The sequence below is a fragment of the Nymphaea colorata genome, chromosome 7 (genome assembly GCF_008831285.2).
Source record: "Nymphaea colorata isolate Beijing-Zhang1983 chromosome 7, ASM883128v2, whole genome shotgun sequence".
Lineage (NCBI taxonomy): Eukaryota > Viridiplantae > Streptophyta > Magnoliopsida > Nymphaeales > Nymphaeaceae > Nymphaea > Nymphaea colorata.
In genome coordinates, this window is record NC_045144.1 from 24,887,454 (window position 1) to 24,908,630 (window position 21,177).

At 36.2% G+C, this 21,177-nt stretch overlaps 1 protein-coding gene across 1 annotated transcript; it reads right to left on the minus strand.

Annotated features, from left to right (window-relative positions):
* Positions 1 to 4,013: 4,013 nt before the first annotated feature.
* On the minus strand, positions 4,014 to 20,019 carry LOC116257247 (aspartic proteinase CDR1-like; the record flags this gene model as incomplete). Its single annotated transcript, XM_031633852.1, has 4 exons — positions 19,622 to 20,019; positions 4,769 to 4,953; positions 4,593 to 4,714; positions 4,014 to 4,130 (listed from the first exon to the last, which is right to left on the minus strand). Coding segments are annotated over exons 1-4 (822 nt in total), but the record flags the coding sequence as incomplete, so codon positions are not given.
* Positions 20,020 to 21,177: the final 1,158 nt, after the last annotated feature.

Below are 21,177 nucleotides of genomic sequence, written 5' to 3' on the forward strand. Positions count from 1 at the left end.
TAAAAGACTTTTTTTTTTACTTAGACATGTTATCTTGGTTATTAAGCACCCATATGCATAAATTTTCATGCATAAGACCATATAAGACACTAATTTTAGATCCGGCTTTCCATAATACCCATGCCCATGTGAGTAGAGTCAAATGTCCTTCAACTGGCATACATAGTGCTTCCAAGTTCCATCCTTGCACTAGTATAGCACATTGCTCTCGATCCGACCAGGTCGACTGGAAACTGAAAGCATGTCATCGTCGTTTAAGAAAAGTCATTCCTGGGATTCAAAGAAAAGTCGGCCGAATTTTTCTCCTTTAATGGCCCTTGCATCCAATTAAGACGAACCGATACAATTAATTTCTGGTAACTAAAACTTACAAGTACAACATATGTTCATATATATATATATATATATATATATATATATATATATATATATATATATATATATATATAAAGGAATTGAAATCAGCTATTTTTTTTGTTTTGTGTGGATAAAAACCATCACAGTGCATTTGCATTGATCAGTTGTTTGAGCATGGTCTTTTGAAAGCAGTTTTAAATTATATTGCAGAAGTGGCTGCCTGAAATGTGTGAAGTTATTAACATGAACATAACTAAAGTTTGTGTGGCACCATCCATCATGTAGCTCCACCACGGGACTTACCATCACACATGATGATTCAGTTGAATTTGAATGTACCTGCAATTGTGGGTGACCTTATACATAATAGGCTCTGGCACTAGGGAAGATCTCTATATTTTAATTTTAATTGGTTCTCTCTTAAAGCAAAATACAAGGTCGGTCGAATGCTATTGGGCCCAGCTATCAATAATTACAAAATAAGCACGTTGTTAATTTGTAAGTCATTTGACCCAAATAATGCCAATGTTTAATTGATACCATATTTTTTTCGTTTAAGTTTAGAAAAAGAATTATATCAGTTAATTATCAGACATTTCATGATTTTGTCATCAAGCTACCTCCAGATTTGATAGTCATAGCACCAACTTCATCCACATTTTCTTTTCCCCGGCCCTGAAAATATCATCGTCAAAACCATTTTCATAAAATTAGATCAAACTGATAGATATAAATTTCAAAAAAATAACAAAGTATATTATTTTGCAAACATGTACGAAGGTTATTATAATGTACTGCTGAAGTTGAAAAAACAAAATCATTATCAATAGAATATTGATAAAAAAAACATATAAAGACAAAGAAAATAGTGCGTGGGCACCCCGATCGTCGGAAGGGATGTTCAAGTAATATTGACAAAGTTAATCTTTGATGTAGATTCATTACTTATTCTTCCTACTAAAAGGGACGGCAGCCTAACTCCCAGCAGAGTTTTCATCGAAAGTGACAAAGAAAATTGTGATGGTGTACTTATGTCCGGATGGTTTGAGAGATTGGTTCGATCCTCCTTCGTACTTTAAGTTGTGTTTGATAGTTCTTGTAGCATTAAAAGGTAAGCTTTAAAAGATCCTCAGCTTAAACAAACCAAAGATTTATGTAGCATGGATCTTAAATCCACGTATATTAAAAATGATAGATTTAAGGTGGGACGGGGGGGGGGAGTTTCGACCTGATCTGGTCCCGGGGAAACAAATACAACCACAACAATAAAGACAAGCTATTGGCAATGCCTTTTGTCGTTGCAAATAAGTTTATTGCCAACTTGCAAAAGACCAATACTAGTCCTTGCCCTTTGCAGTGTTGCCAAAAACGTTTCGCTAGCCTCAGATCACCTGCCACCATTTTAGAAGTGCACGGACTGGTCATTCCCAGCATTTATCCAATGACGTGCCCGTGTTGAGAAAACTTGACAAATCAATGTAAATTTGAAAATTTACATGGATAACGACAGATTCAGATTAGACATCCCTATCAAGTCTGAATGAAGAATAAATTTATAAAATAAAGAATCGTTAAAATTTACTTGTTTCCACCTTCCTCCCATTCTACTTCAAACTTCCCAAACATGGAAAAATGATGTATTTGATGTAATCCAAGCATGGGTTTCCTTCAACAATATTGGGCGGGCAGTAAGCTTCTTGATTTCCACATCAACTTCTGCCTACAAGGTCCAAGATCAAAGAATAGATCAGTTTTCAGCACAAAGAAACTAACCAGCCTCAATCAATAGGACAAGCTTCCACAAGAGGAAGAAACTAATCAAGCATGCACCTTAGAAAGGACAAGCTTCTGTGAATCAATCATGCCTATCGAGTCTAAATCTTGAATAACTCTCTGCTCCTTGCTGACATCCACATCTGCAGTGCCTGATAGGACCATAACTAGTTCATATCTGATGAGATGACTCAGATGTTCTCTAGAAGAGAAATTAACTCATGATCCACTAAGTCAAAACCAGCTTATGCCACCAAGGGACAAAATGCAAGTTCCGACTAAAATTGACTTGATACTGATGAAACTACAAGAAAAGGAGGAAATTCGGAAATTCAAACTGTTACAGTCTTAAGGTATTAGAAGCAAAGTAGTTTACAAACCAAATCATGAGAATATATATTGTTACATTAAAGAGTGGCAGCTCTTTGCAAATGCACCATGTCTCAAACAGCAACTATGTGTTTCAACAACTATACTTAGTAAGTAGATTACACCTGTGACATGTAACTTGTTTCCAATAGCTATAGATGTGCCATCAGTCTTAAGAATTATATTTATAATTTCACCAATACATTCTATTTGTTGAGTGCATTGGCCACCTGTAACCACATTCTAGAAATAAAATCAGCATTAATAGAAGATATACCAAGATAAGATCGAGAGAAAGGATTAAGTAGACCAAGTAAGGTTACTAAAAGTAGCAAGAAGGTAATAGACAGTATAAAGGCTATAAGCGCAAAAGATCTTGGACGCTCCATGAGCAGCAATTAGGGCACGGACATTGGCAAAGAGGAATTCTTACATCCATACCAGTGCTACATAGTAATGAGACTGAATAATCATCTTACCCATGTGTTGCGGAGGAAGGCCCTGAAGTTGTTCAGTATAAGGTGGCATATCAAAAAGTACAAAGTCATAAAATTCTTAATAAATAGGTAGATTGTATTGATTTCCAAATAAATATCTTCATGCATACAAAGTATGTGGAATGGATCAAAGAAAGTAGGTCTTACAAAAGCTTTGAATGCTGGACGATGTGCAGCCATCTCATATAAGCAATTTGAAAACCATATCCAAAACTTATACTAAAAAAGTTAGTACAATTATCATACAAAAAATTGGCCATCATGGAAAAAATGAGAGAGAGAAGAGACCAAATATCAGATTTGAAACCATATTGAATGGCTGAATATAGATCGTTAGAGAGAGTTATAAGATTATATAGGTTAGCCACAATCTACTTCACCCATTTTCAAAGACCCAGAGAATTTAATCAACAAAAGAATATCCAAAACAAAACGAGCAGAAGCTATGGTAAAAATGCATGCTTGAAATGTAGAATGCTTTGTAGCTGCACCTACTAAAAACACTCGATATTCTATTTGACTTAGCTATTACTTACAAGACACACTTACAGGACTCGTGTGTAAAAAAAGTGTAGCAAATACCACCAAACTACCTTATAGGTATCCGCACTGCCCTTTCAAGATAATCTAAGATGCCCTCTATTATTCCTTGCAACACCACCTTTAAAGTCAAATAAAATAAAACATCAACCTCGTATTTGAAAAGAATTAACATGGCATTATTATAAGACTTTTCAGTTTCACACAGAAAAAAACCTCAAAATGATCAAATGTAGTCAGACTAGGAGAAAAGATCATGAAAGATATACAAAATGTGTCATTTCTAAGATTCTAACTTTTAGATCCACAAGAGGGGGAGGGAGAGAGTTGAATGTGCAATAACCAGAAACACACAATTATGACCAAATAAAACCCTTACTTATAGGTGACAAAAGTCTAGAACTTTTGTTCGTACGATAAACAATTCATTTCTACATGTTGAACTTTTTTCATGGCTGGACCTTAGCCCTGTGTACATTCAGTTGGTGCAAAAGAAAGCAGTCTGTTGCCCAGATCATACTTGACATGCATGTTTTGCTGCGCAATATTCCCAAAGATGGGCATCTCTCCATCTTTAATGGCTAAGCAGGTGATTCCACTTCTAAACATTCCAAAGATATTTGAAGGTGGCAGCTTCCAGTCTGCATTAGTGAAATGAAAGGTCATCTCCAGCAACCCTTCATATGGATCAGCATTGTCCTCTACATGGTAACACAGCAAATCTTGCTCAGGAGGATAGAAGTGTTCACGGTTTATGACATTAGCCACTGCATTTGCCACTCGACCATACACATCTTTGGCAAGAAAAGTCAGGCTGGTACCCGAGTCTATGATGATCGATCTAGCATCTCCCAACAATGCAGTCGTCTGTGCACCACCAAATTGTGTGTTGAGTCTGCTGTTCCCGACACTTATGTCTGTCAGGATGAGCACATAAAAGCTGCCTTCACCACCATCTGATGCCATCGGCGTCTCTTGAACCTCTTCTGTGCCTGAAAACTCTGTGTCCTCGCTGAATTTGAGCTGTCCCACGGAATTGTTTTCATTGCTATATGGAGGAAGACAGTAAGCAAATTTGTCATCAATGGAAGAGCCAATCTGTTTAACAAGAGAGAGAGGACCACGGCCAAGGCCAACAACAAGGCCAGGAACTTTACGCAGGGCAGACTCAGGATTATCTTCATGATGAACACAACCAAAGACAATTCCTTCATGCTTGATGGTGTCGGCACCATTGTCAAACAGGAGCGTCTCGGAGGCTAGGACCCCTTCTGCTTTGGAATTGTCTCCATAGGAATATCTGAACCAGCAAAGTGGGTCGCTGGTGCAACGATGGTTCTGCAATTCCATGCAAAAGCGGGTGGAGCATCTTTGGTTCTTGTAGGTGGACGACTGACGTGGATCAAACATTGGTGTTTTGACGGGGCAGTTGTCACAATGGCAGCATGTTGCCCATTTGAGGTTGCTACCAGTGTCTATAATGGCCCAGTACAAGCTGGATGGGGTACCCAGCGAGAGCTTCACGAGAAACTCACTGGGACCAGCCATCACCGGGCTGGAGATCACGCTGGAGGTATTTGTAAACCGTGAAGCAATGCTGCGGGAGCACAACATGGAGCGCAGATTCACCTGCTCAGCTCATTGAGCTCGAGTGGATGAAGGGTCATAGAGAGGTGACAGGGATGAGTCTCGATGAATGAGGTCTATAGAGAAGCCGAGAGGTTTGGAAGCGAAGATTGTGGTAGGGTTAGGCAGTATTGCAAGTAAGAACAGCTGCAGGAGGAGGCTGAATGCTAAGGGGGAGAAGAACGCTGCCATGGTGAGGTCTAAAAGGTTGCTGTACTAAGGATAAATGTGTTGATATTTATAACGGAAGTCATAGTTATGGTGGCCGCTGATGAAGGGAAGGATTTGGATTTGAAAATTATGCAAAAAAAGAAAAAAAAAACAGACATGTGGCTGATCTGGGTTACATATTCCTTTGTGTAACCAGTAACCATCACAATGGAGAAAAGTGGTAGCATTTTCAATTGTTAAGCTTGGGAATAACAATCACAAACATTTGAAGACTTTCAAACACAAAAGAAAGGCCGCAGACACTTTAATGTATTACTTAAGGTAACCGCAATAACTGTTGAATATGTTGGAAGAAGAGATTGTCCTAGTGGTGTTTAAAAATTTTTTTTAGGCATCAGGGGTGGAGCCAAGGGAGGCCGCATGGCCCTGGCCCACCTCAATTTTTTTTTAGAAATATCTATATGTAAATTTTAGTAAATTTCACTTGTCCTATATAAAAATTTTGAAAAATGATATTTTGACCTTAGTCAAAATTTAGAAACATTAATTCGGCCCTTCTCATGAATTTTTTTTTGCTCTGTCCCTGTAACACATGGTAGTCCCTGATCCAAAACCTGTCCATTGTCCTCTTTAAACCGTGAACCTTGAAGTAATTGGAAAATCTTTCTCCCACACGATCTCTCTCTATACATATATATATACAAATGTCTTTCCACCCCATGATATTATGGGCTCTCATCTGGTGATAGTTCATGGGGCAGAGGCTCATGCAGTGAGGGTTCCATTTTGGCCATATCATATGCCTTCTTTATATTTTTATATATATAGCAAAAAAATAAAAGGGGACTCTGATTATTCAATGTCACTCTACTCGTTCATAAGGACTATTTGATTCATTATAACGAATTGACGAGAAAAAACTAAAGAAAAAAAAAGTAATGGGTATTTTTGTCATCTAGTATTAGTTTATACTTTTTTTTCTTCATCTTTCTCTCAACCGTTAAGTGGGTGAATGTGAATATGGCCAGAATATATATATATATATTATCAGTAATTGGCTGGCGTTACATGGCTACTAACAATATTTTATGTTATCAAAGTCTTGCATTGAGTGATGTTTATCCACTCTCAAGACTGTAAAAGGTTTCATGTTTGAGTTGAATTTGGACTTGCATTTCATTCTTAAATAAAAATTCCAAACCATCAAACGCCCCCTAAAAGAGCAGTTGACCGTTTGTTTGTTCGTTCCATTCTCTCGGGCCAGGCTATCTATAATAGCGTGTAGTCATCTTTTGACATCATTCTCCTGCTCTTTTTTGCTTCTATATATTATTGTTTGTGTGCTGTTCTTTATAATTTGGGAATTTCTTTTCATCTATTTTATAATATATTTTTTTCATTTTATCTCTGAAAATTGGTTTGAATCAACCTATTTGAGTCATACCAGCTTGTTCGCCTGAATGATGAAATAACAATCGGCAAAGTTTAATATTTTATAAATAAATTTGTGCCAACCCCTTTGCTAAAAAATAACATAACATATGTAGGGCTCTAATTTTAGATGAGCAGGAGGACACCCCACAATCTTAGTGAAAGCCAGAAGCTCCCTCTTTCTCCTTACCCTCAAGCCCACGGCCGCATCGATGCCTGCGAGTGGGGTCAAATATCCATCAACTAGTATAGTGCTTCCACTCCAGTGGCAGTATAGAAATCTAGCACCAACATCACTCACACTCGGTTAGACTTCTGCTAAGCATCCACATTTCCGTCTACCTACTTAGGGGTTATTCTTATTTTGAAAATTTTATGAGTGTCCCTGCTGTCAAACGACTCTTTAACAAGATTGGAGCCACATTGCGGATATTGTAAGCAATTTCCCTTACCAGTCATTGACTAGTTTTTAAATCTTTTTATATACCTTAAAGTTGAAAATTAAACTAATACTGCCCCTTAGCCAGAAATTTTTGGATTTGCCACTACCCCTTTAGGGTTCTACTTTTCTTCAGCTTGTTCTCTCACTGAAAACCATTTTGGTGATTTTTGGACTCTAATTAGTTTGAAGGCATGAAGCATGGACTCTCCATCCAACATGCACCAAACTCCATAAGTTAGTGGTACTCCATATTTTGGTGATTGATTATAATTTTGCTTAGATTATCTTGCAATCAAGTTGAGGAGTTATCATGTTCTAAGTTTAAAATATATGGTTTTCTAGTACCTAAAACAAATTCTTGTGACATCAAATAGGTTCTTTTTTGTGCTCAGAAACTGTCGTGGGAGATCCTCGTTCTATTCATGGGACATCAAATAGGTAATTAAATATATAAATGGCAGTAATTAATCCTCTGTCCATGTCATAATTTACAGACACCAAGATTGGAACATTTTATCGGGGGGGGCGGGGGACTTATAGTGGTTGATGACATTAGCTAGTAATGTAACAAGTTCTTGTGTCATTTACCAGGGATTGCATGCAACTTTTTGTGTTTCTGCACCCTTCTCCAAAATCCAAGCAATGGTAAGTAATAACGTTTGAATATTCTTGTGTTGAAGATTTCCAATCACAAATTGATCAAGAACAGTATCCCTTACGTTACCCACAGTAAGCGTTGAACATGCTGTAAGAGGGAAAGTAGTGAAGCTAAGTGTGGGTTGCTGTGCACCATTGCCTATACCAGCAGTCAAAAGTATATTGTGATGATGCTGGACCCACTGGCTGTCACATCATAGTGCCCACGTTTGATGTGACTCACGTGCCCTCCAGCCAAAAAGTCTTTGCTCCACCACTAAAAAACGGGTTGAGATCACAAGTTGGCGGGTTAGCATGAGCTTATTTGTGTCATGAGAAATCAATTTTTTGATGGGATATTCATATGACCCATCTATTCTAGAAGGTTGACTGGAAAATAGAGGAATGTCATCATACTTTAAACATGTTTAACGATTAAAATGGGTGATCAACAATGGATTGGCGAGATCATTTCTGAATATTCAAGGGATTCAAATAAAAGTTGGCCTATTATTTTCTCTTTGAACTGGCCTTTGTGTCCAATTAAGACGAACTTTTATGGCTGGATGGTTATTTTTTTGCTTGATGTTGATAAAAACCATTGCAAAAGATGCATTTGCAATGATCAATTGCTTGACCATGGTTTTCAAGGATGGAATACAACTTTTATGGCAGTTTTTAACAACACAAAATAACCATCCGAGCATAGAAACAGTTGTGACTTCAATACACACACACACCCACATATATATATATATATTCCCTCTAACATTGCTTTGTTTGATGCTTCTAGTATGCTTTCTATCTGGGAAGACCTTTCCACAATTATTTCCGATGCTGAAACATTTTTTTAGGATTTACCATCATAGAAACTGATTTTGTTGAATTTGAATGAACCAGCAATTGTGGGACACTTGATACAGAATAGGCTCTAGGGAAATGGTGGTAAGGCTAAGGTTTCGGCCATCTTGTTGAGTGGTAGTATGAAATACCCCTCTTGCTCACCTGATGCTAGGGAAGATCTCTATAGAGTGTTCTTATTTTTTTAATTGGTTCAGTCTTAACACAAAAAATAAGGTCGACTGAATGCTAGTCAGGTCTGGCTCATGGCGATCATTTACGGAAACCGTACCCTGTACTTTGTAACTGATCCTGATCGTATCTGTTCCATAGATCTTATCATTGTTAATAAATCTAGCACAGCTCTACGTTACAGAAATTTCTCAATATTTCTTCCAAGCAGAAGGTCATTCTGCTTGACCAGAAACCCCAGATGAGGCTTGGTGATTGTTATGAGAGAGATGGGCTCTATCTACTACACTAACATGAACACAAACAAGGCACTTCCAGCTGACAAGAAGAATGAAGAATCACTCCTATGGCACTACAGGTTAGGACATTTGTCTGATCTAATTCTCAAAACTGTGTTTCTTAAGCTCGTCTACAATTTTCCAGTATGTGAGACATGCAATTACGCAAAGATGACTGAACAATCATTTCCTGAATCTGAAATAAAAATCCAATATTGCTTCAACTTGGTTCAGGCCGATGTATGGGGCCCGGCTCCTGCTGTTTCCAACTTTATTTTCAGATACTTTCTCCTGTTAAAAGATGACAAATCATGGATGAGTTGGGTGTTCTTTCTCAAAAAAAAAAAGATGAAGTCTTTTTTATTAGCAGGCATTGTATGGCCACTAGCAATATCTTATATTAACAAAAGTCACGCACTGGGTGAATTTTATACAATCTTAAGACTGTGAAAGGTTCCAGATTGGGTTGAGAAGGACTTGGTTTCACATGCAAGACCCACAAATATTATTAACCGACAAATTTTTGGTGGTGGCGAACCCTCTGCTAGGTTAAAAGAATCAAAACTTCGCTGGAACAATCATACCATTTTGTTATCGGCCCGATATTTGATCAAATTATAATTGAAATGCTGAGTTCTATATTTTATTAAATTATCATATAAAGGTATTGGCCATCATGGAAAACACGGGAGAGAGAAAACAGACCAAATATCAGATTCGAAACCATATTGAATGGCTTACTATAGATTGTATGAGAGTGCTATAAGATTATATAGGTTAACCACAATCTACTAAAACCTTTTTCGAGGACCCAAAGGAATTAATCAACAAAAGGTATGCAAAACACAACGAGTAGAAGCTATGGTTAGAAAACATGCTTGAAATGTAGAATGATTTGTAACTGCACCTACTAAAAACCCTTGATATTCTATTTGACTTAGCAATTACTTACAAGACACACTATTAGAAAGGTGACGCCTAAAAGATGGTAGAGACATTATGGAGGATGACCACCATATCATATGCAAGATAGCATGTGTACAAAAATATAAATAAACGTGCATTAAAAGATAGATATAAATACATAAACAAATAGCTATGTGTATACATAAATAAATAGAGAACTAATGTCAGTATCACTTCAAATAATATGTCACCTTTCGAGTCTTTGACAACTTTGAAGAAACCAAATGTCAAATTAGGACTCGTGTGTAAAAAAAAAAGTGTAGCAATGCTGCCAAACTACCATACTCACAAATAACATTTCGGAGTTTTAAACGGCAAGGGTTTTCTTGGATATAAAATGGAAACCTTAAAAGAAAAGGGAAAAATATAGTAAATTTTCATAAAATTAAGAAAACAAAAAATAGGAAAAATAAAATAAATGAGAAACTAATAACACAAACATCAAAAGATAAGTAGATTTGCAACAAATAAAAAATGAAAAATGAAAAAAACGTTTGGCATTGAAAAAAATGAAAAAATGTTTTAACGTTCGTTTTTTTGTTAAACGTGTGTTTTTTTGTTTTAACGTTTTAATAAAAAAACACATTTTTTTCAAAAAAACACGTTTTTTTAAGTTTTAAATGACAATTTAATTTATCATGTTCTTTGTGACACTACAAACTACTTATATGTATCCACACCATTACCCACTGCTTCCAAGATAATCCAAGATGCCCTCTATTGTTCCTTGCAACACAATCTTTCAAATCAAATAGAACTTGAACATCATTTTTGAAAAGAATTAACATGGCATTATTATGAGAACAATTTCACACAGAAGAAACCTCAAAATGATTGAATGTGGTCAGACTAAGAGAAATGATATTGAAAGATATACAAAATGTGTCATTTCTAATATTCTAACATTTAGATCCACAAGAGGGTGGGGGGGAGGGGGGAGAGAGCTAAACCTACAATAACCACGAACACACAATTATGACCAAATAAAACCCCGTTGTACTTATAGGTGACAAAAGTATAGAACTTTTGTTCCTATAATAAACAATTCATTTGTAAGTGTTGGATTATATTCATGGCTGGACTCGATGTTAAAAACTCAAATTTTTCAACATCAGAATTGGAGCAATGTCAAAATTTTACAAAAAAAATATGAAAAAATGCAATTTCAAAGCAAATTTTGAATCTAAAGAACAATTTAAATTCAAATCATGAATTTGACTCGTGGCACGAATCCTAACATAGGATTATGAGTCCAAACTGGATTCGAATTAGAATTTGAAATCCCAATCCAATTACCAATGTCATTTGAAATCCATATCTAATTGCAAAATTCAAATTTTGATTTAAATCTGAGAATTACATCTAATTCGGTCTAGAATGATGTGTGGGACCCACATGTAGTGCCACCTAGGTCATGTGGTCAAAAGCCCCCAAGGGGTTACGCACTTCTTCTTTTCAAAAATATCTCCTCACAGTTACTTTACTCAGTCAAAGTACAATTTAGCTCAATCAAGATCTTTCCTAACTCAAATTCATCAAATTATCTCACTCAAATCAATATCAGCTTGCAGATGAGCTTCGACTTTGGTTATTTGGTCAAATTTGACTAATTTAAACAATTGTGCCCTTCTATAATCAAATTGAGATTTCAGAACTTAAATTGGGATTTTATGAAAGGAAAATGTACATTTTAATTTGTCAAATATATAAATCAAAAAATTGAAATTCAATATTTAAAACCAAATTTTGATTCAATTGAGATCCATAATCAAATTATGGACAAAATACCTTTTTAAGCCAAATTTAATAAAATTTTCAAAATGTATTCAAATTTAAATTCAATTGTTGTAATTCAATAACATTTAGAGCTTACTATTTTTGAGGTCTTCATCAAATTGCTGCAGCAATGAGCTAGAAGGAAATGCCAAGGAGGAGAAAAAAAAAATCATCCAAGCCCCCTTCCCTCTCTCTCATTTCCTTCTTCACCTTCCCCTATTCTCTTTATCGATTTTGTCAAGTTAGGTTGCTTAAGTGAACCCTTACTTAGTATTTTCATGGTGAGAAGCTCTCTCTTCCCCACTGCAAATTCCAACAAGTAAGCCATTCTTGATCTTACTTTCCTAAGCTTGAATCCAAGTTTGAATTCTTGCTTAGGATTGCTTGAATTAGAAAACAAGCAAAGAGGAAGATCAAGCATCAAGACCGACCATAAAGTAGGTAATCCCAATCCATTTTTCTTCTATTTCAGTTTCTTGCTATTTATTTTTAATTCCAGCACTCATGGGAAGGATTTATTTTCATATTTTTCATGGTTGGGAATGACGTCCAGCTAAAGAAAAAGCCATGAATCAAATGTATATATCAACGCATGATGCATGCATGAATCAGTGATTTCCATGTGAGAAAGAGGTTTGCTATAGTATATATAATATAAATGCCAATGATGGACAGACACATTCTTATAAAAGTGATCCACATTTGCATGGTGAAATTAAATATGAACCAGCTTGAGTGTTCTCTTATTTCCTTTCATTTAAAAGTCATTTTAATTTGTGTTTTTTTTATTTTAATTGATCAAGGGCGGTAGAGGGGATTAGAAACCAGTTTTCAATCTCCCTACGTAAAGAAACCCAGCCATTAATCATCATGATTCATAGGCCATGTGATCCCTCGTTAAACTTTTCATTTGGAGGGATAACGTGTGCATATATATATATATATATATATATATATATATATATATATATATATATATATATATATATGCACGTGCGATCTCTTGATTAAGAGTCATGCTTTTCTTTTAAAATCAGGTTGAAACATGTTTTCAAGTTGATTTTAAGAAAAGAAGATCATTCTGTTGATTTTCATAGTGCGAAGGTATGAAATCGCTTTCATTTCATCTTAAAGTTTTGCTTAATTCCAGCAACTCATACACAAAGTGTATGTAATTTGCTGAAATTAGATCATACTTTACAGGGGTTGGTTTAGAAATTTTAAAGTTTAGATGCTTGACATGCTAATGTTAAGCCACAAAGTGGCTATGTCTTGTAGAACAATAAAAAGTTTTAATCCTATCTAATCGGCTCTCTAAAATTCCTTTTAGAAGTTGTTGATTTTATTTATCAATTTTCAAACTTACATGAAATTGATTATATTTCAAGAACAATGTAAGATCATACTTAAGACCCTAATCTTTATATCCCCTAAAGAACAAAATCAAAAGTGTTTTAATAGTCCATGAAATGGATGGATTTTTTAGCACAAGAATTTGGAATTTAGCTTGATTTTGGGGAGAAAGAAAAGTTATTAGAATTCCATGACATGAATGAGAGCACGTGGCATATGCTTTTTGCCGACTTGGATGTTTAGTTCACATGGAGTCAAACTGAATTTCACCATTTTCTAAGAGTCAAACACTCTTATAATCAATATTTAATTTTAAATCATTTAAATTGGAATAAAAATCTGATTTTTATTGAAATTTTGAGGAAAATAGATAATAGCCACGTTTCCCCAATATTTAAAAGGTGGATTTCATGTTTAGTTGCCTAAATTTTAATTCTTTTGAGATTCTCATCCATGACACAAGTTTATAGACTGCTTCTCTAACTTGTGCTTGAGAATATGATAAGCACATTTAAAGAAAGTCATATATTTTAATTAAAATCAATCTTTAAGTGTATATTGTATGATGTGTGGTTTCATATGAATAGACTTTGAGAGATTATGAGAGAGGTGAGCATGAATGTTTCAAATGAATCAACTTTGAGAGATTATGAGAGAGTGAAGAATCTATGTCTCATATAGTTTCGTTTTGTATTTCGCACGTTCACACTCACTCAAAGTCAATAGCACCACATGCATCTTCTCAAGAAATTAAGCGATTCAAATTTGAGTTGCAACAAAATGGTGACCATGTCATATTGCAACAAGAATTTGTGAACTTAACTTTCAAAGAAAACACAAGTAGTGCATTAATAATCTTGGCCAAAATATATTTAGAAAACAACACGTTTTGTAATAAAGTGGAACCAATGTTTCATCACAAGAATGAACTCTACCTAACTAAAACCCAAGTTTCTAATATTTTATACCAAATCACACGATTTGGCAAAAGAAAATTTTTCTTGCTAAGGTTACTTAGCCATTTTCCCAAAAATTGATCATAAGATGTTCACAATTTCAATCCAAAACTCATCTTCAGTTCACAACAAAAAAGTTAATTTTAATCTTCAAAATCCCCAATTAAAACTATTTTCAAGAATCATGGATTTCAAAACAAATGGCACAACAAAGGTTTTCAAATAAACTTGAAAACCCTCCAATCTTCAAATAACATAAAAAAATTCATTTTCCAAGGAATCTATTTTTGAATACAAGTTCAAATCACTTATTCAAGATGAACTTTGATTCTTGAATCCAAAACCTCAATGCACAAGCATATAGGATTTGCATCAATAACTTGTACATGGTCTGAATAATCCTTAGTCCTTGGTCCAATTACCCTTGTGAAAAGCGGCAGGAATGGTTGGACCTCGTACCGACGGGCAGATCCCTTTCTCATGATTTTTTTTTTCAAAATTAATTAAAAAAATTGCTGATTGTGCATTCAACGCCCTCGAGGACAGGGTAGGGCCCGTCATGTAGTTATTGGATCATATACAAGTTGTGTGAGATATCAATTGCACAAAACTTTCATGCATACCGGCATCATGTAGTAAACATTGAGGAGATTCCATGAACTCCCTTTTACTTCAATTTGTCATACCATCCTCAATTTAGGAGTTGTATGAAGCCCATGTATGCTCTCAAATCTTTAAATCTATCTTGTAGGAATTTATGCAACAACGCCATCTATTTTGCATCTTCTCATGAGTTTTTTTTTTTTAAAAACAAATCCTTACCTACACCATATCTCAGTCACTCAGTTTCCGGGCTATTTCTAGGACATTAGTCTAAGATATAGCCTTATAACTGGACCACCCAATTGGACTAAAAAGTCTCCTGATTAGTACCAAAATGGACAATAGTCCCGATATATCGATGGGTGAACAAGGAGATTGGGGAGCCCAAATCTAGAGAACCCTTGGAGGAGTCTATGCTAGTACCATATATTTGGTATATAGGTATACATTGAACTTGGGATAAATCAGGAACAATTTACCCATTTATTCTCCATGGGTTCCAAGATCAATTTTCAAAACAATGCATATAGGCAAAAGTCCTAGGGAATGTATTATCAAATTTTCATTAATTGCTTGTTTGAATGCATGAGATGTGATGTTTTACAACGCCTCCAAACCCATGTCCAATGCCAAAACTCTTCTCAAGTTTCTATTGGGCCAATTTATGTCAACATCTAATACTTTCTTTTGTCCAGATAAACTCAGAAAGCATTTTCCCATATGACCACATCCTATTCGGGTCATGTCAAGGGTGATCTGGATTTCGCATCATCCCAAATGGAGTCCACCTACCTCAGTAGTATCATTAATTGCACCCAACTTTCCGATGTATGCTGTCGGGCCACTTAGAAGATTGTGGTCTCGAAGAAGCAGCCAGTCTTGTCATGCAACCTGTTAACAACAGTCTAATCCATGTGATTGTTGAAAGATAGAACCCAAGAACCAGCACATTCTGGTTCACATGTAGTGAAATGACAATGACTCTAGATGGGTTTTCTAGCATTATGGGTTTGCCAGAGCCAAAAGGTGATCCAAGAGGACCAATTGAAGACCAGTTCCTTGTGAACCAAGGTCAAGTCAATACTCTAGAAGTAGTCTGTAAACTCACAAGAAAACGTAGCTGGCCCTTTCTAGAGAAAGATGGACATCAATACCTCCAACTACACGAACTTGGTGAAGCATATTTCCAATATGTCAACCCTACTTTACTATCTAGAAGTGTTGCAGACAAGTACAAAAACTCCAAGGTGACTTGTACCGCAAAGCTCATCTTCTTCAACAATGAAAAACACATAATGTATTTTCGCACAGCGAGCCTCTTCAAAAAATGGGGGCATGTCAAAGTCTGTCACACAACTATAGCAATGGCAGCCTTAGAATTCCTTTATCGAGAATTGACCAAATTTTCAATTGGGGATACGGATTTGATAGAAGGGTGTGTTCTTCGCACTACAAGCATGGTTCTACAAACACATGGGGCCACAATCATGCCATTTTAAAAATAGAGACGGTCAATTATCCAGTATGGGGTACTATCATAGGAAGATAGAGGAAGTGGATGACTCCACCATCATTTGGAACTTCTTTGATCGATACACCTACAACCCAGTAAGAGGACCATGTGTTTGTAGAATGAAGTCCACCATCTATCCTTTTGTCCTAGATCATCATGTCTAGTTCATTATGGTTAAGCAAGCCAAGTTTTGTCAAGTTGTGTTGAACATTATCAAGTCTTATCAATCTCATTATCCTTTCAATTTGCAATCAAAATTTGCTATTTTGTCATTTATATAAATTATCTCTCATCAATTCAAATCCTAACATTTTTAATTTTTCTTCTTACAAAGTGAACATCTGTTTTATAGTCGAGACTAGAGGCCAATAAAGACGGAGGGTGGAAATGGAACCAGAATAAGCTTTCATGGGAGACAAGGAAGAAGAATCCTCTTCTGAGACACTTCCCAAGACAAAAGCAAATGATCCGAAATATGAATAATATAAGAAATTCAGAGATACATTATCTTGTTTAATGAAGAGCAAGCCCAGGCAGAGAAAGCCAAGAAGAAAGGGAAGAAAACGAAGAAATCTTCGTCGAACAGTTTTGATTCTTCTGAAGATTCTACCATAGAATCCATTAGTAAGGAAGAACGAAGACTCCCTAGAAAAAGAAGAAAGGGGAATCGTAGAAAGAAAAAATTTAGGAAGTTGAAAAGAAGTTGAACAAAGTTCAACTTAAAGGCAAGAACAAAAAAATTTCACCTGCAAAGATTTCTATGAAATTTTGAAAAGATAAGCACATAACAAATTTATCAAATTTGATGGCCATGGAGACCCAAAGGCACATTTGGCCACTTCTTCGCGGAATGCTATAAATTCGCTACAATCATAAAGCTCACTTTCAATGCTTCCGAAGGAGCTTGGAAGGAATTGCAGCAGTGGTACCGGGAGCACATCAATCCAATTGAATTGAAAAATTTTGACAAACTAATCAACCTTTTCATCAACAATTTGACACAACCACTAAGGAGCCTCATTTCTAATGCTCCAATCAAATCTTTCATTGATCTTACTAAAAGAGCAGAATGCAACGAAGTAGGGATTGAAAATGGAGCTTTTGATGTTGTCATCCCAATAAAGGTTAGAGAAGATACAAAGAAGAACAACAAGAGTCAAAATGCTCCAGCCAACATTATATCCAATGCCGCCACCATCAAAAAAAGAAAGGGCATACTATTCTGAGAATAATGGAGTAGCGGACAAAGTAGCAGTAGCAGTGGCCCTAAGAACAAACATCCTGATTGAGACACGACAAAAATTCACCCTATTAGAACATAGTTACGAAGAAGTCATGCACATGCTGATTGAAAGAGGCACTTTGTTCCTCCCAAAAGTTTCCAACCCTCGACCAATGATAGGAAAAAACAAAGAACAGTTCTACTAATTTCATCATGCTCTAGGACACAATACAAAAGATTGTCTTGTGCTCAAAAATATTGTGCAACATGTAGACAACATAGAAATCATCAAGGAGTTTAGTGAACAACTGGATATCCTCAAAAACTTTCCTAAACATGAGAAAGGACCAGTAGCAATGGTCAGGTTTTCAACAAATCATCAAGTCATGGTGGCAAACGAAAGGGATTAAGCATCCCAGGATTTCTTTGAGTTACTTTTCAATCATGACAAATGATCCTTCAATCCACAAACTAGACCAGCAAACAAAACAGTCAAACAAAGATCGATCAAAAGTCACAAATATGGGATCTTGAACCCTTGGAAGCCATTTTCAAGAAGGAAGGAATTAACCATAATGGAGAAATGAATGGGCTTTTGGACTATACAGAAATGGTCTGACAACATTTTCTAATAAAGATCTACCAAATGAAGGCGCATTGCATAATGATGCCTTGCACATAGTGGTAGAAAGAAGGGGCACCAAAGTCTCTGATGTCATAATCGAGGGAAGAGCAAGCCTGAACATTTGTCCACAATAGACTACATTAGGCATAAAGCATGCCGACTATACCCCATCATCAGTTTTCATTCATGGATATGATGGAATTGGACAACCTTGCATATGAAGTATATGTCTGGATATGAATATCTCCGAGACGTATAATCAGGTTTTATTTGATGTGGTGGATATAAAACTCTCATTCAATCTGTTGCTTGGCAGACCATGGATCATATTACCAATGCGGTTCCTTATACTCTACATCAGTGCATCAAGTGGACTCACAACATGAATACTATAATAATTATGTAGAGGACAGGCAAAATCATCTTGTGCATCCACTGATTCTAGTACCAATATATACAATTAAGGTACTTAGTATTCGAGTATGCAAAGTAGAAAAAATATCCAAGGTGTTAGCAAATTGGCTATTCAGAAGACAAAAAAACAAATGTGGGAGAAAAAAGCTACCATGCTTGAAACAAGTTACAGAAGTCATTCATTATTCAAAAATTTCAGCCAGAATGAGAAAGGATTGGATTTACTCATATGCTATGACTATCAGCCATTCACTGGCCTTGGCAAACATGAAAATGAAATCTTGGAGTCGATTACCTTAACAAGACAATGAGGCACTCAAGCCCTAGGATGTCAAAGTTATGAAAAAGTGGCTGTCGAAGAAGGATTCAAGCATGTATCTTTCGTCAAGAGCAATAGGCTGTTCACCATCAATCTGAATCAGCAAATCTACTATCATTTTGCCATCTAGTCATTATTTTGTCATTTTGTTGTCATTGTACTCTAATAGACCATGTGTCTTTATTCTGTAATACCTTCAAATATGCAATGACATATGCAAGTTACTTCCATATAAAATGTCTAACATTCAATCTAACCTCTTTATAATCTTTAGGATGGTACCTGAGGATCAAATGTCACTTCAAGGATGTAAATCCAAGACTCACCGAGGTAGAATGCCCAGAGTTCATCCAAATAAAAAGACAATATCAACCTTACCATTTATTAATGACCCGATTGAGGAAATTGACATTGGCATAGAAGAAAAAACCAAAAATTTTGCAAATTGGAACATGTCTTTCAGCAAAAGAAAGAGAAAAGTTGATAAACTTCCTCAAAAATCATCAAGAAGCCTTTGCATGGACTTATAAAGACATGTCGGCACCATCGTCAAACAAGTGTCTCGATGGCAAGTATGCCTTCTATGAAGGACTTGTCTCCATAGAATATCTGAATCCACAAAGCTGGTTGATAGTGAAACCATCGTGGGGCACTTCATGGAAGAGCTGGTGGATCAGCTTTGGCTCTTGTAGGTAGACGACTAAAATGGATCAAACATTGATGTTTGGCTGGAGCAGGAGTCACAGGGGCGGCATGTCGTCCATATGAGGTCGCTACCAGTGTCGAGGGTGGCCCCGTAGAGGCGGGATGGTGTACCAAGTGAGAGTTTCATGAGATACTCGCCGGAGCCACGCATCACAGGGCTGGAGATCATGCTGGTGGTTTTGGCAAATAGTGAAGCGATGCGGCGGCAGTGCAACATGGAGCGCAAAGCGAACTGTTTGGCTCGTTGGGCTAGAGTGAATGAAAGGTCATAGAGAGGAGAGAGTGATGAGTCTCGATGAATGAGGTCTATGGAGAAGCCAAGAGGTTTGGAAGCGAATATGCTGGTAGGGCTAGGCAGCACTGCAAGTAGGAGCAGCTGGAGGAGAAGGCGGGATGCTGAGGAGAAGGCAGCCATGGTGAGCACTAAAAGGTTGCCGTATTAAGGAGAAATGCGTAGATATTTACAATGGAAGTTATAGTTAAGGTCACTGCTGATTAAGGTGGGGACGTAGATTTGGAAATTGTGGAGAAAATAAACATGTGATCAAACTAAGTAACATATTCGTTGGTGTAATCAGTAACCATCACAATGGAGAAAAGTTGGTAGCATGTTACACTTAAGCAAAGCTCGTAGTGGTTGGTTGGACTTCCACAATTTCTTTTTCTGTCTTTTCATTGGACTCAGTCAAATCAAGATCTGAATATTAGTCTTGAAAACTTTGGATCACAAATATTGGAAGACTTTCCTTCACAAATATTTGAAGGACAGACACTTTAATGTATTATCAATGTGACGCAATAACCGGTGAATACGTTGCAAGAAGAGATTGTTTGAAGTTTTTGTCATTTGTGTTGCCCTTGTAAGGCACGGTAGTCCCTGCTCCAAAACCCGTCCATTGACCAGCTTAAACCATCAAGCTTGAAGTGAAAATCTCTGTCCCATTCTCTCTCTACACATATACATAGATGTCTTTCTACCCTTAGATATTATGGGCTTTCACCCGCTGATATTTCATCTGATTATTCAAAGTTACTCTGGTCACTCATGAGGGCCGATTGATTCACTATAATGAATGAATGAGAGAAAATAAAAAGAAAAATGTGACGAGTATTTTTCTTATATATGATTAGTTTATATCTTTTTTTTCCTTATTTATTTCTCAACCATCCATCACGATTGATTTAATGATCTTTATAAGTAAGAATACACACACACACACACACACAGATATATATATATATATATATATATATATATATATACTGGATGTTGACTGGTCATCAAAAATTAAAAATCTGTCATTGAAAAAGTGTCGACTATTTAACTTGCAGCAATAGTTCACGATGCTTTGGCCATTATTTATCAAACTTCCAAGTTTCTCATTTTACTCATCTGATAACATTATCTTACATATTTGAATTACATATATAAAAGAACGTTTAAGAGTATCAGTAGCTTTTTTCCATGGTAGCAGTGATTGGCAGGCATTACCTGGCCACTAATAATATTTTATATTAACAAACTCATGCATTGAGTGATTTTTTTTCCACTCTCAAGAATGTAAAACATTCC